The 16,126-nt window shown below is 69.7% G+C and overlaps 1 protein-coding gene across 1 annotated transcript; it reads right to left on the reverse strand.

Annotated features, from left to right (window-relative positions):
• Positions 1–19: 19 nt before the first annotated feature.
• On the reverse strand, positions 20–15,532 carry LOC136787863 (transferrin receptor protein 2-like). Its single transcript, XM_066985237.1, is given in 20 exon segments — positions 20–733; positions 3,147–3,287; positions 5,415–5,627; positions 6,602–6,686; positions 6,791–6,867; positions 6,983–7,050; positions 7,174–7,237; positions 7,341–7,423; positions 8,536–8,655; positions 10,223–10,362; positions 11,136–11,269; positions 11,620–11,735; positions 12,493–12,516; positions 12,519–12,551; positions 12,554–12,613; positions 12,703–12,812; positions 13,311–13,445; positions 13,538–13,723; positions 14,900–14,994; positions 15,483–15,532. Coding segments are annotated over 20 exon segments (2,631 nt in total). The 5' UTR covers positions 15,516–15,532.
• Between the last annotated feature and the right edge of the window lie 594 nt (positions 15,533–16,126).

The following is a 16,126-nucleotide window of genomic DNA, read 5'->3' on the forward strand; positions in this document are numbered from 1 at the left end:
TTTTACCAATTTTATTAAATTATGGCCCAAAGCCGGGGCCAACAAAAGCCGCGCCTCTATGCAAATGAGGGGGCGGGGCCTTGCCGCCCCGTAGCCCCGCCCACGGCTGTCTCAGGGGGGCCCCGAGGTGCCGGGGGGGCCCTGGGTGACCCCATTGTCCCCATTGACCCTGTTGTCCCCATTGACCCCATTCCCCATTGATCCCATTGACCCCGTTGTCCCCATTGACCCCATTGACCCCGTTGTCCCCATTGACCCCGTTGACCCCATTGTCCCCATTGACCCCACTGTCCCCACTGTCCCCATAGTCCCAAAGGTCCCCGATGTCCCCACTGTCCCCAGGGCCCCACCCGTCCCCATAGTCCCAGGTGGCCCCAATGTCCCCATTGTCCCCACTGTCCCCATGACCCCACCCGCCCCCATTGTCCCCATAGTCCCAAACGTCCCCGCTGTCCCCGCTGTCCCCCCACCCCCGCCGGTCCCACGCGTCCCCCCGTCCCCACGCGTCCCCCGCCAGCGCCCCCGCCGTGCCCTGTAGGGTCCAGGCCAGCAGCGCCAGGCGCAGGCGCAGGCGGCCCCGTGTCCCCCCCCCCGGTGTCCCCCCCTCCCCGGTTGTCCCCCCCCCCAGCTCGGCCGCCAGCGCGGGCAGCGTGTGCCCCCCCCGGCCCAGCAGGACGTGGCGGAAGGGGGCGGCCAGCGGGGACACGAAGGGGGACAGCAGCGAGGCCTCCGCCTGGGGACGGGGACGGGGACAAGGACGCAGTCAGTGGGGACGGGGACGGGGTCAATGGGGACAAGGATGGGGTTAATGGGGACGGGTATAGGGACAGGGACAGGGTCAATGGGGGCAAGGACAGGGTCAATGGGGACAAGGATGGGGTCACTGGGGACAGGGATGGGGACAGGGACAGGGACAGGGTTAATGGGGACAGGGACAGGGTTAATGGGGACAGGGACGGGGTCAATGGGGACAAGGAGGGGGTTAATGGGGACGGGGATGGGGACAGGGACAGGGTTAATGGGGACGGGGACGGGGTCAATGGGGACAAGGATGAGGTCATTGGGGACAGGGATGGGGACAGGGACAGGGTCAATGGGGACAGGTATAGGGACAGGGACAGGGTCAATGGGGACAGGGACGGGGTTAATGGGGACAGGGATGGGGTCATTGGGGACAGGGAGGGGGACAGGGACAGGGTCAATGGGGATGGGTATAGGGACAGGGTCAGGGATGGGGTTAATGGGGACAAGGACAGGGTCAATGGGGGCAAGGACAGGGTCAGTGGGGACAAGGATGGGGTCATTGGGGACAGGGATGGGGACAGGGACAGGGACAGGGTGAATGGGGACAGGGACAGGGTTAATGGGGACGGGGACGGGGTCAATGGGGACAAGGACGGGGTTAATGGGGACGGGGATGGGGACAGGGACAGGGTTAATGGGGACGGGGACGGGGTCAATGGGGACAAGGATGGGGTCATTGGGGACAGGGATGGGGACAGGGACAGGGTCAATGGGGACAGGTATAGGGACAGGGACAGGGTCAATGGGGACGGGGACGGGGTCAATGGGGACAAGGATGGGGTCATTGGGGACAGGGATGGGGACAGGGACAGGGTCAATGGGGACAGGTATAGGGACAGGGACAGGGTCAATGGGGACAGGGATGGGGTCAATGGGGACAGGGATGGGGTCATTGGGGACAGGGATGGGGACAGGGACAGGGTCAATGGGGATGGGTATAGGGACAGGGTCAGGGATGGGGTTAATGGGGACAAGGACAGGGTCAATGGGGGCAAGGACAGGGTCAGTGGGGACAAGGACGGGGTCAGTGGGGGCAAGGATGGGGTTAATGGGGACAGGGATGGGGACAGGGACAGGGACAGTGGGGACGGGAACGGGGTTAACAGGGACAAGGTTAATGGGGACAGGGACGGGGTTAATGGGGACAGGGATGGGGTCATTGGGGACAGGGATGGGGACAGGGACAGTGTCAATGTGGGCAAGGACGGGGTCAATGGGGACAAGGATGGGGTCATTGGGGACAGGGATGGGGACAGGGACAGGGTCAATGGGGGCAAGGACGGGGTCAATGGGGACAAGGACGGGGTTAATGGGGACGGGGATGGGGACACGGACAGGGTTAATGGGGGCAAGGACGGGGTCAATGGGGACAAGGATGGGGTCATTGGGGACAGGGATGGGGACAGGGACAGGGACAGGGTCAATGGGGACAGGTATAGGGACAGGGACAGGGTTAATGGGGACAGGGACGGGGTCAATGGGGACAGGGATGGGGTCATTGGGGACAGGGATGGGGACAGGGACAGGGACAGGGTTAATGGGGACAGGGACAGGGTTAATGGGGACGGGGACGGGGTCAATGGGGACAGGGTTAATGGGGACGGGGACGGGGTCAATGGGGACAAGGAGGGGGTTAATGGGGACGGGGATAGGGACAGGGACAGGGTTAATGGGGGCAAGGACAGGGTCAATGGGGACAAGGATGGGGTCATTGGGGACAGGGATGGGGACAGGGACAGGGACAGGGTGAATGGGGACAGGGACAGGGTTAATGGGGACGGGGACGGGGTCAATGGGGACAAGGACGGGGTTAATGGGGACGGGGATGGGGACAGGGTCAGGGTTAATGGGGACAGGGATGGGGTCATTGGGGACAGGGATGGGGACAGGGACAAGGACAGGGTCAGTGGGTATGGGGACAGGGATAGGGACAGGGATGGGGTCAGTGGGGACGGGGACAGGGTCAATGGGGACAGGGTCAATGGGGACAGGGATGGGGACGGGGACAGGGACAGTGGGGACGGGGATCGGGATGGGGACAGGGTCAGATAAGTGGGTATGGGGACAGGGACGGGGACAGGGTCAGTGGGGACGGGGATGGGGACGGGGACACAGTCAATGGGGACAGGGATGGGGACAGGGACAGGGGACGGGGGACAGGGGACAGGGACAGGGTCAATGGGGGCAAGGATGGGGTCAATGGGGACAAGGACGGGGTCAGTGGGGACGGGGACAGGGTCAATGGGGACAGGGACGGGGACAGGGGACGGGGACAGGGACGGGGACAGGGACAGGGGACGGGGACAGGGACAGGGCCAGGGGACGGGGCCAGTGCCACCCACGGCCATGATGCGGGCGTTGAAGCCGCGGTTCAGGCGCTCGTTGGAGCCCTCGGAGCCCTCCAGCTCCTGGCGCAGCCTCGCGGCCGCGCGCGCCACGTCCCCGCGCGCCGAGTACAGCCCCTGCAGGGACACGCCGCGGGCCTGCGGGGACATCGTGGGGACATGGGGACATCATGGGGACATGGTGGGGACATGGGGACATGGGGACATGGTGGGGACATGGGGACATGGGGACATGGGGACATGGGGACATGGTGGGGACATGGGGACATGGGGACATGGTGGAGACATGGGGACATGGGGTGGGGACATGGGGACATGGGGACATCGTGGGGACATGGGGACATTGTGGGGACATGGGGACATGGTGGGGACATGGGGACATGGGGACATTGTGGGGACATGGGGACATCGTGGGGACATGGGGACATGGGGACATGGTGGGGACATGGGGACATGGGGACATGGGGACATGGGGACATTGTGGGGACATGGGGACATGGTGGGGACATGGGGACATGGGGACATCGTGGGGACATGGGGACATGGGGACATTGTGGGGACATGGGGACATTGTGGGGACATGGGGACATCGAGGGGACATGGGGACATGGTGGGGACATGGGGACATGGGGACATCGTGGGGACATGGGGACATGGTGGGGACATGGGGACATGGTGGAGACATGGGGACATGGGGACATCGAGGGGACATGGGGACATGGTGGGGACACGTGGGGACATGGGGACATGGGGACATGGTGGGGACATGGGGACATGGTGGGGACATGGGGACATCGAGGGGACATGGGGACATGGTGGGGACATGGGGACATCGTGGGGACATGGGGACATGGTGGGGACACGGGGACATCGTGGGGACATGGGGACATGGGGACATGGGGACATGGGGACATGGGGACATCGTGGGGACATGGGGACATCGTGGGGACATGGGGACATGGTGGGGACATGGGGACATGGTGGGGACATGGGGACATGGTGGGGACATGGGGACATGGGGACATGGGGACATGGTGGGGACATGGGGACGTGGGGACATGGGGTGGGGACATGGGGACATGGTGGGGACATGGGGACATGGTGGGGACATCGGGGACATGGGGACATGGTGGGGACATGGGGACATGGGGACATGGGGACATGGGGACATGGGGACATGGGGACATCGTGGGGACATGGGGACATGGGGACGTGGTGGGGACATGGGGACATGGTGGGGACATGGGGACATGGTGGGGACATGGGGACATCGAGGGGACATGGGGACATGGTGGGGACATGGGGACATGGGGACATGGTGGGGACATGGGGACATGGTGGGGACATGGGGACATGGGGACGTGGTGGGGACATGGGGACATGGCCATCGCCCCGAGTACAGCCCCTGCAGGGACACGCCGCGGCCTGCGGGGACACGGGGACACCCTCCCAGTGCCTCCCAGTTCCTCCCAGATCCCCCCAGCACCCTCCCAGCTGCCCCCCAGTTCCCCCCAGCACCATCCCAGTGTCATCCCAGTGCCTCCCAGCACCTCCCAGTTCCCCCCAGTGCCATCCCAGTTCCCTCCAGCACCCTCTCAGTTCCCTCCAGTTCCCCCCAGCACCCTCCCAGTTGCTCCCAGTGACTCCCAGTGCCCTCCCAGTTCCCCCCAGTTCAGTTCCCCCCAGTGCCCTCCCAGTGCCTCCCGGTTCCCTCTAGCGCCCTCCCAGCATGCTCCCAGTGCCTCCCAGTTCCCCCCAGTTCCCTCCAGTGCCCTCCCAGTGCATCCCGGTTCCCTCTAGCACCCTCCCAGTCCCCCCCAGTTCCCCCCCAGCGCCACCCCAGTGCCTCCCAGTTCCCTCCAGTGCCCTCCCAGCTCCCCCCAGTCCCCCCCAGTGCTCCCCAGCATGCTCCCAGTGCCTCCCAGTGCCTCCCAGTTCCCCCCAGTGCCCCCCAGCGCCATCCCAGTGCCTCCCGGTTCCCTCTAGCGCCCTCCCAGCATGCTCCCAGTGCCTCCCAGCGCCATCCCAGTGCCCCCCAGCACCCTCCCAGCTCCCCCCCAGTCCCCCCCAGCACCTCCCAGCATGCTCCCAGTGCCTCCCAGAGCCATCCCAGTGCCTCCCAGTCCCTCCCAGCTCCCCCCTAGTCCCCCCAAGCGCCATCCCAGTGCCATCCCAGTGCCTCCCAGTCCCTCCCAGTTCCCCCCCAGTCCCCCCCAGCGCCTCCCAGTGCCTCCCAGTCCCTCCCAGTCCCCCCCCCAGCCCCACCTGGAGGGGCGCCAGGCGCCTCAGCAGCGCGTCCCCGAGGGCCCCGGGGTCCAGGGGCAGCCGCGCGTCGTGGGCCAGCCGCAGCAGGAGCTCGGCGGCCACCGCGGCCACCGCCCGGGCCACCGCCGGCAGCCGGCCCCGCAGCCGCCCCTGCAGCCGCTCCGGGGTGTCCTCGCGCGTCCCCAGCGCCGCCCGCGACCCCCCCCCGGGGGCCTGGGAGGGGGCGACGGGGGGTCAGCGGGGTGGGGGGACGTCGGGGGACAGGGGGACGTGGGGGGGACATGGGGACATTGGGGGACGTGGGGACATTGGGGGACGTGGGGACAAGGGGGGTGTGGGGACAATGTGGGGACATGGGGGGGTGGGGGGACATGGGGACACGAGTGTGGGGACAGACGTGGGGACAAGGGGGGGGGGAGACATGGGGGGGACATGGGGGGATGTGGGGACACATTGGGACGTGGGGACAGACATTGGGGGGATGTGGGGACATGGGGGGGACATTGGGGGACATGGGGACAAGGGGGGTGTGGGGACATTGGGGGACGTGGGGACAAGGGGGGGCGTGGGGACATGGGGGGGACATGGGGGGCGTGGGGACATGGGGGACATTGGGGACAAGGGGGGACATGGGGACATTGGGGGGATGTGGGGACGTTGGGATGTGGTCAGTGGGGGGGGCGTGGGGACAAGGGGGGACCGTGGGGACATGGGGGGGACATGGGGGGACGTGGGGACAATGAGGGACATGGGGACATCGGGGTCTTGGGGACAAGGGGGGGCATGGGGACATTGGGGGACATGGGGACAAAGGGGACATGGGGACATCGGGATGTGGTCAGTGGGGGGGACATGGGGACATTGGGGACACTGACATGGGGACATGGGGACACTGGGGGACATGGGGACACATGGGGGGATGTGGGGACAAGGAGGGACATGGGGACATCGGGGGACATGGGGACAAGGGGGGGACGTGGGGACATGGGGATGTGGTCAGTGATGGGGTCATGGGGACATTGGGGACACGGGGGGGACATGGGGATATGGGGACATGGGGGGGGACATGGGGACACGGGGACACATTGGGGACACGGGGACATGGGGACGAGGCGGGGGGGGACGTGGGGACACCGGGGGGACATGGGGACGTCACGGGGACACGGGGGGGGGGACGGGGGGGACACCTCATCGAAGCACAGCTCCACAGCGGGGACACCGGCGGCGGCGGTGAAGGGGTAGGCGCCGCTCTCGGGGGACAGCGGTCGGATCCTGGGGGGGGGGGAGGTGACACCGAGGGGGAGGGTGACACCGGGGGGGGGGGGACACCGGTGTCACCCCCCCCCCAAAATATATGGGGACATTTGGGGACTCACACGTCGCTCTGCCACGCGCGCCCCGGCCGCGTCACCTGCTCGAAGAGGCTCTTCCCGTTCTCGTTGGGGCTGTCAACCTGGGGGGGGGACACACCGGGGGGGGGGGTGACACCAAGGCGGGGGGGGGTGACACCGGGCTTGGGGACACGCGTGTCACCACTGGGGGGGGGGGGGACACTTGGTGGCACCCACCTGGCGCAGGGCGCTCTCGATGAGGCTGACCAGCACCGGGCTGCTGCGGGCCACCAGGCGGTCGTCACCTACGGGGGGGGGGGGGGGACACGACACCGGGGGGGGGGGGTGACACCACGGGGGGGGGTGGCACCGTGTCCCCAAAGGGGACAGAGCTGTCCCCAAGGTGTCTGGGGGGGGGGGGGGCTCACCCAGCACGGCCTGGTCCAGGCTGATGTACGCGGCCGCCTTGGTGTGCAGCAGCGCCGGGTACCCCTGGGGGGGGGGGACAGCGGGGGGGGGGGGGGGGGGTGACATCGTGGGGACATCTGGGGGGGGGACACCGGGGGGGTCGGGGGGGGGGGACGCGCGCGCCCACCTCGAGCCACTCGGTGGCCCCCAGGTGCCCGAATTCGCCCCCGTCCCAGCTGACGAAGAGCAGCGAGCGGCGGAGCTGGAAGCCTGCGGGGGGGGGCACGGATGGGGACATGGGGACATGGGGGGGGACGTGGGCACGGGGACGTGGGGACATGGGGGGGGGACACGGGGACAGGGGGACAATGGGGGGGCACGGGGACGTGGGGACGTGGGGGGGGGACACAGGGACAGGGGGACACCGGGATGGGGGGGGGACATGGGGGGGACACTGGGGGGGACATGAAATGGTGACATGGGGACACCGGGGGGGGGGGGCAAAATGGGGACATAGGGGCACCAGTGACATGGGGACACTGGGATGGGGGTGGGGGGGACCGGGGCACTGGGGTTTCCCCAAGAACAAACTGGGATTGCACTGGGAGCAAACTGGGATTGTACTGGGAGCAAACTGGGATTGTACTGGGGTTGCACTGGGAGCAAACTGGGATTGCACTGGGAGCAAACTGGGATTGTACTGGGGTTGCACTGGGAGCAAACTGGGATTGCACTGGGAGCAAACTGGGATTGTACTGGGGTTGCACTGGGAGCAAACTGGGATTGCACTGGGGTTGCACTGGGGTTGCACTGGGAGCAAACTGGGATTGCACCAGAAGCAAACTGGGATTGCACTGGGAGCAAACTGGGATTGTACTGGGGTTGCACTGGGAGCAAACTGGGATTGCACTGGGAGCAAACTGGGATTGTACTGGGGTTGCACTGGGAGCAAACTGGGATTGCACTGGGGTTGCACTGGGGTTGCACTGGGAGCAAACTGGGATTGCACTGGGGTTGCACTGGGGTTGCACTGGGAGCAAACTGGGATTGCACTGGGGTTGCACTGGGATTGCACTGGGAGCAAACTGGGATTGCACCAGAAGCAAACTGGGATTTCACTGGGAGCAAACTGGGCTTGCACTGGGCTTGCACTGGGGTTGCCCCAAGAACAAACTGGGATTATACTGGGAGCAAACTGGGGTGACACGAGGACACTGGGGGGGGGGGACACACAGGTGACACCGGCGCCGTGCAGCCCCCGGGGGTCACCCGGGGATCCCTGGCCCCGCCCCTTTGCCCCCTCTGGCCCCGCCCCCCGACGACCACACCCCTTTTGGCCCCGCCCCTTTTGGCCCCGCCCCCTTTTTGGGCCCCGCCCTCACCGTCCCGCCCCATGGCGGCGAAGGCGCGCGCCAGCTCCAGCAGCAGCGCCGTGCCCACCCCCGAGGCCGCCGCCCCCGGCCCCAGCGAATCGCGGCGCGCCCCCACGATGACGTAACGGTCTGGGGGCGGGGACAAGGCGCGGGGGGGGCGGGGCTCGGGGGGGGCTCCGCCCCCCGCCTTGCCCCGAGCCACGCCCCCCCCCCGGGGGGGGGACACATGGTCCCGCCTCCTTGCCCTCACGCAAGCCCCGCCCCCAAAATAAGCTCCGCCTCCAAAACAAGCCCCGCCCCCAAAATAAGCCACGCCCACAAAATAAGCCCCGCCCCTTTAGCCACGCCCCCTTTAACCCCACCCCTTTTGGCCCCACCCCTTTAGCCCCACCCCTTAAACCCCACCCCTTTAGCCCCACCCCCTTCAGCCCCGCCCCTTTTAGCCCCGCCCTTTTTAGCCCCGCCCCCTTTAACCACACCCACCAAGCCCCACCCCTTTAGCCACGCCCCTTTAACCCCACCCCGTTTAGCCCCGCCCCCTTTAACCCCACCCCTTTAGCCCCACCCCTTAAACCCCACCCCTTTAGCCCCGCCCTTTTTAGCCCCGCCCCCTTCAACCACACCCACCAAGACCCACCCCTTTAGCCACGCCCCTTTAACCCCACCCCTTTTAGCCCCGCCCCCTTTAACCCCACCCCTTTTAGCCCCACCCCTTTAGCCCCACCCCTTAAACCCCACCCCCTTTAGACCCACCCCCTTTAGCCCCACCCCCTTCAGCCCCGCCCTTTTTAGCCCCGCCCCCTTTAACCACACCCACCAAGCCCCACCCCTTTAGCCACGCCCCTTTAACCCCACCCCTTTTAGCCCCGCCCCCTTTAACCCCACCCCTTTTAGCCCCACCCCCTAAACCCCACCCCTTTAGACCCACCCCCTTTAGCCCCACCCCCTTCAACCCCGCCCCTTTAGCCCCGCCCCCTTTAACCACACCCACCAAGCCCCACCCCTTTAGCCACGCCCCTTTAGCCCCACCCCTTTTAGCCCCACCCCTTAAACCCCACCCCCTTTACACCCACCCCCTTTAGCCCCACCCCCTTCAGCCCCGCCCCTTTCAGCCCCGCCCATTTTAGCCCCACCCACCAAGCCCCGCCCCTTTAGCCACACCCCTTTAACCCCACCCCATTTGGCCCCACCCCCTTTAACCCCACCCCCTTTAACCCCACCCCCTTTTAGCCCCGCCCCCTTTAACCCCACCCCTTTTAGCCCCGCCCCCTGTAACCCCACCCCTTTAGCCCCACCCACGCCGGCCACGCCCCCAACAGACCACGCCCACCACCCTTATGGCCACGCCCACCCGACCACGCCCCACCAGTGGCCACGCCCTCCTCCTGCCACACCCCCTAATTGAACCCACCCCGCCCCCACCCTGGCCACGCCCTCCGATGACCACGCCCACTTGACCACGCCCCCTCCAGTGGCCACGCCCCCTCCCCGAGGCCACGCCCCCTCCCCGAGGCCACGCCCCCTCCCCGGGCTCCAGCCCCCTTCCAGGGCCCCCTCCTCCTGCTGCACCCCCCCCCCCGAATCGAACCCGCCCCCCTGCCCCCACCCCTGGCCACGCCCCCTCCGGTGACCACGCCCCCTTGGCCACGCCCCCTCCCCGAGGCCACGCCCCCTCCCCGAGGCCACGCCCCCTCACCGGGCTCCAGCCGCCCCTCCAGGGCCCCGAAGACGCTGGCGAGGGTCCCCGGTGCCGTCCCCCCCCACGCTGAGCCGCAGCCGGCGCCCCCCGGGGCACGGAGCCGCAGCCCCCAGGGCGCCCGCGGCCCCCCCAGCTCCCTGATAACGGGGGGGGGGCAGGTGATGGGGGGGCAGGTGATAAGGGGGGGCAGGTGATAAGGGGGGGCAGGTGATAAGGGGGGCAGGTGATAAGGGGGGGCAGGTGATAAGGGGGGCAGGTGATAAGGGGGGGCACAGGTGATAAGGGGGGCAGGTGATAGGGGGGCACAGGTGATAAGGGGGGGCAGGTGATAAGGGGGGGCAGGTGATAAGGGGGGCAGGTGATAAGGGGGGCAGGTGATAAGGGGGGGCAGGTGATAAGGGGGGCAGGTGATAAGGGGGGCAGGTGATAAGGGGGGCAGGTGATAAGGGGGGGCACAGGTGATAAGGGGGGTCCCAGGTGATAAAGGGGGGGTCCCAGGTGACAAGGGGGGGCACAGGTGATGGGGGGGGCACCCAGGTGATAAAGGGGGGTCACAGGTGATAAAAGGGGGGGTACAGGTGATGGGGGGGGTCACAAGTGATAAGGGGGGCACCCAGGTGGTAAGGGGGGGTCCCAGGTGACAAGGGGGGGTTATATGTGATGGGGGGGTCACAGGTGATAAGGGGGGCACCGAGTTAACAAGGGGGGGACACAGGTGACAAGGGGGGGCACACAAGTGACAAGGGGGGGTCCCAGGTAACATGGGGGGGGGGTCGCAGGTGATGGGGGGTCGCAGGTGATGGGGGGGGCACCCAGGTGTCAAGGGGGGGTTACATGTGATGGGGGTCCCAGGTGACATGGGGTCCCAGGTCACCGGGGGGGGCACCCAGGTGACCGGGGGGGTCCGTACCGGAGCAGGCGGGCGGCGGTGGCGGCGCTCAGGGGCTGCACGGGGATGCGCGGCAGCCCGGGGGGCGCCGGGGGGGCGCGGGCGGTGAAGGAGGGGAAGCCCCGGCTGTAGGGGTCCCCCAAGCCCTCCTGCACCTGGGGGGGGGGGGCACATCAGGCCCTGACCCCCCCCCCTTTACGACCCCCCACCTCAACCCCCCCCAGGCCCATTGGAGCCCCCAACCTTCCCTTAAACCCCCCCAAATCCCCCCCGCGCCCCCCCAAACACAGACCCCCCCCCAATGCCCCCCAACCCCCCCCCCCAAAGACAGAGACCCCCCCCCCCGTGCCCCCCCCAACCCCCCCTAAACACAGAGACCCCCCCCATGCCCCCCAAATCCCCCCTCACACCCCCGTTCCCCCCCCCACGGACCCCCCAACCCCCTGTCCCCCCCCCAAACACCCCCAATGCCCCCCCCCCGACCCCCCCCACCCCCCCCACTCACGTGCACCGACACGGCCGTGTCCCCCCCCCAGCGCCGGGGCCCCCCGGCCCGGCCGTGTCCTGGGGGTCGGGGTACAGCAGCACCCCCGCAGCCCCCGCCGCCTCCGCCGCCGCCACCTACGGTTGGGGACCCCCCCCCCCAAGGAAACTCCTCTGAAAAACCGACCCCCCCCCCCCAGGATCCCCCCAGGGACCCCCGGAACCCCAGGAACCTTCCAGAACCCCCCAGAGACAACCCCAGAACTCCCCCGGGACCCCCAGGGCCCCCCCAGGACCCCCCAGGACCCCCAGGAACCCCCCAGGAGCCCCAGGACCCCCATGACCCCCCGGGACCTCCAGAACCCCCCCCAGAGCCCCCCCAAGACCCCTAGGACCCACCTAGGACCCCCAGGGAACCATAGAGACCCCCCAAGCCCCCCAAGGCCCCCCCAGGACCCCCAAGGCCCCCCCAAGACCCCCCAAGAACCCCAAGGCCCCCCCAGGACCCCCAGGGAACCATAGAGACCCCCCGCAAGCCCCCCAAGGCCCCCCAGGACCCCCCCAAGCCCCCCAAGGCCCCCTAGAGCCCCCCCAAGCTCCCCATGGCCCCCAGAGGACCCCCAGGGAACCATAGAGCCCCCCCAAGCCCCCCAGGGCCCCCCCAAGACCCCCCCCAAGCCCCCCAAGGCCTTCCCCCAGGACCCCCAAGGCCCCCCAGGACCCCCCAAGCCCCCCAAGGCCCTCCTAGGAGCCCCCCCCCAAGGCCCCCAAGGCCCCCCAGCACCCCCAAGACTCCCCCAAGCCCCCCAAGGCCCCCCCAGGACCCCCAAGGCGCCCCCAAGACCCCCCAAGACCCCCCCAAGCCCCCCCCCAGGTGTCCGTGCCCCCCCCCCACCTTGGCGGCGGGGGTCCCGCGCCCCAAGCGCAGCAGCAGGAGGCTCCCCCGCAGCGCCACCCCCGGGCCCGCAGCAGCGCCAGGTCCTGGGGGCGCCCGTAGTGCCCGTACACCAGCCCCCCTGCGCGGGTGGGGGGTCAGGGGTCAGTGGGGTCAGAGGTCAGGGGTCGGCGGGGAGGGGGGTCAGGGGTCAAGGGTCGGGGGGGGTCACCGTGACGTTCCCGGCGGCGCTCCAGGGGCAAAAGGCGTCGGGGTCGAGGCGGAGGCGCTCCAGCTCCCGCCCGGCCGCGTCCACCCACAGCAGAGAGGGCGGCGACCCCCTGTGGGGTCAGAGGTCAAGGGTCAGGGGTCAGGGGTCAAGGGTCAGGGGTCAGGGGTAGGCTTGGCCCCTCCCCTTCCTCGTTGTCCCCCCGAGTCCCCCGAGCCGCGCACCCGATCCCAGACCCCTGAGACCCCCGCAACCCCTGACCCCTGAGACTCCCTGTGACCCCTGACCCCTGCGACCCCTGACCCCTGCGACCCCTGACCCCTGCGACCCAAGCCCTGTGACCTCTGACCCCTGCGACCCCTCCAAATCCTCCCCTGACCCCTGACCTCTGACCCCCTGCCATCTGGCCCCCAACCCCTAACACCCCCTGCCCTGCCCCCCCGACCCCTGACCCCTCCCCGTGACCCCTGTCCCCTCCCCATGACCCCGACCCCTCCCCGTGACCCCTGTCCCCTCCCCATGACCCCGACCCCTCCCCATGCCCCCCGACCCCTCCCCATGACCCCTGACCCCCCCCCCCGACCCCGACCCCCCCCCCCTCCCCCCGTACCGCGTGGGCAGGGGCAGGCGCTGGGGGCGGCTCCAGGCGCGGCTCAGCCCCGCGGCGCCCATGGCGCTCAGCACCCCCTGGGCCAGCGCCCGGCCCCGCGCCGAGCCCGGCCCGTGCGGCCCCGCCGCCACCTCCCTGCGGGGGGGGGGGGGGTCAGAGGGCAAAGGTCAGCGGGGTCAAAGGTCAAAGGGCCAAGGGTCAAAGGTCAAAGGTCGGAGGGCGCTCACCGCACCCAGGCCTCGATGCGCTCCTCCCGCAGGTGCCGCTGCAGCTGCTCCCGCAGCTGGGGCCAGCTGGGCGGGGCCTCGGCGCTGGCCACGCCCACCGCCTCCTCGGGGGCGGGGCCACCCGGCTCAGGCCCCGCCCCCGCCCCGCCCCCGCAGGGGCGTGCCCGAGCCCGGCCACCAGCAGCCCTGAGGGGGGTGGGCGTGGCCAATGGGGGTGGGCGTGGTCAAGGGAGTGGGCGTGGTCAAGGGGTGGGCGTGGTCAAGGGGGTGGGCGTGGTCAAGGGAGTGGGCGTGGCCAGGGGGTGGGCGTGGTCAAGGGAGTGGGCGTGGTCAAGGGGTGGGCGTGGTCAAGGGGTGGGCGTGGTCAAGGGAGTGGGCGTGGTCAAGGGGTGGGCGTGGTCAAGGGAGTGGGCGTGGTCAATGGGTGGGCGTGGTCAATGGGTGGGCGTGGTCAAGGGGGGTAGGCGTGGTCAAGGGGTGGGCGTGGTCAAGGGGGTGGGCGTGGTCAAGGGGCGGGCGTGGCCGGCAAGGGGTGGGCGTGGTCAAGGGAGTGGGCGTGGTCAAGGGAGTGAGCGTGGCCTGGGGGTGGGCGTGGCCGGCGGGGGTGGGCGTGGCCAAGGGGGTGGGCGTGGTCAAGGGGGTGGGCGTGGCCGGGGGGTGGGCGTGGTCAAGGGGGGTGGGCATGGTCAGGGGTGGGCGTGGTCAAGGGGTGGGCGTGGTCAAGGGGGTGGGCGTGGTCAAGGGGGTGGGCGTGGTCAAGGGGGTGGGCGTGGTCAAGGGGGTGGGCGTGGTCAAGGGGGTGGGCGTGGTCAAGGGGGTGGGCGTGGTCAAGGGGGTGGGCGTGGTCAAGGGGTGGGCGTGGTCAAGGGAGTGGGCGTGGTCAAGGGGTGGGCGTGGTCAAGGGGGTGGGCGTGGTCAAGGGGGTGGGCGTGGTCAAGGGAGTGGGCGTGGTCAAGGGGGGTGGGCGTGGTCAAGGGAGTGGGCGTGGTCAAGGGAGTGGGCGTGGTCAAGGGGTGGGCGTGGTCAAGGGGTGGGCGTGGTCAAGGGGTGGGCGTGGTCAAGGGGTGGGCGTGGTCAAGGGGTGGGCGTGGTCAAGGGAGTGTGCGTGGTCAAGGGGGGTGTGCTTGGTCAAGGGGTGGGCGTGGTCAAGGGGTGGGCGTGGTCAATGGGAGTGGGCGTGGTCAATGGGAGTGGGCGTGGTCAAGGGGTGGGCGTGGTCAAGGGAGTGGGCGTGGTCAAGGGAGTGGGCGTGGTCAAGGGAGTGGGCGTGGCCACGGGAGTGGGCGTGGTCAAGGGGGTGGGCGTGGCCACGGGGTGGGCGTGGCCAGGGGGTGGGCGTGGCCACGGCCAAGCCCCTCCTACCTGCCAGGAAGGCGGAGGCGGAGCCGAGAGCCAGCGCGACGAGGGGGCGGAGCCAGGGGCGGGGCCGTGGGCGGGGCCTGGCGCGGGGGCGGGGCCTGGCGGGGGGCAGCAGCACCGTGGGGCCCCCCCGGGCTCGTCCTCGGGGTCCCGGTGCCGGCTGTAGGCGACCGCGCCCCCTGCCGGGACCTGGGCACCGTGTCACCGGGGGGTGGTCCCCGGGGGGGGGTCCCGGCAACGGGGGGGGGTCCCAGAACCGGGGGGGGTCCTGGAACCAAGGGGGGTCCTGGAACCGGGGGGTTCTGGAACCAGGGGGGGGTCCCGGAACCGGGGGGGGGGGTCCTGGAACCAGGGGGGTCCTGGAACCGGGGGGGGGGTTCTGGAACCAGGGGGGTCCCAGAACCAGGGGGGGGGGTCCCGGAACCAGGGGGGTCCCGGAACCAGGGGGGTCCCGGAACCAGGGGGGTCCCGGAACCGGGGAGGGGGGTCCTGGAACCAGGGGGGGTCCCGGAACCGGGGGGGGGGGGGGTTCTGGAACCGGGGGGGGGTCCACATTTGGGGGGGGGGCGGGGGGGGGGGCCGTTACCCGTCCACCGAAGCAGCGCCTCAGGGTCTCCATCGTCCTGGGGTGGAAGGGGGGGGGGCCCGGGGGGGCGCTGGTGGGGGGGCCAAGGGGGTCCGCAGGGCTCCGGGGGGTCAGGGGAGTCCCTGGGGGGTCCGAGGGGGGTCAGAGGGGTCCCTGGGGGGTCCCGAAGGGGGGATCCCTGGGGGGGTCCCTGGGGGGTCCAAGGGGGGTCCACAGGGCTCCCGGGGGGGGTCAGAGGGGTCCCTGGGGGGTCATTGGGGACTCTGTGGGTGTCCCGAAGGGGGGTCCTGGGGGGTCCCTGGTGTTCCCGGGGGTTTAATAGGGGGTCCCTGGGGGGGTCGGGGGGGTCCCTGGTGTTCCCGGGGGTTTAGTGGGGGGTCCCTGGGGGGGGGAATGTCCTTTGGGGGGTCCAAGGAGTTCCTGGGGGGGGTCCGGAGGGGTCTCTGGGGGTCCTGGGGGTGTCCGAGGGGATCCCAGGGGGTCCAGAGTGTCCGGGGGGGGTCCAGAGGGTCCGGGGGGTCCAGAGGGTCCGGGGGGGCTCTGGAAGGGTCCCTGGGGGTCCTGGGGGGGCCCAGGGGCTGCAGCCCCCCCCGGCCACGCTGCAGACTTTGACCCCGGCCGGACTTTGCCCCCCCCCGGCCACC

The sequence above is a fragment of the Anser cygnoides genome, chromosome 31 (genome assembly GCF_040182565.1).
Source record: "Anser cygnoides isolate HZ-2024a breed goose chromosome 31, Taihu_goose_T2T_genome, whole genome shotgun sequence".
Classification (NCBI taxonomy): domain Eukaryota; kingdom Metazoa; phylum Chordata; class Aves; order Anseriformes; family Anatidae; genus Anser; species Anser cygnoides.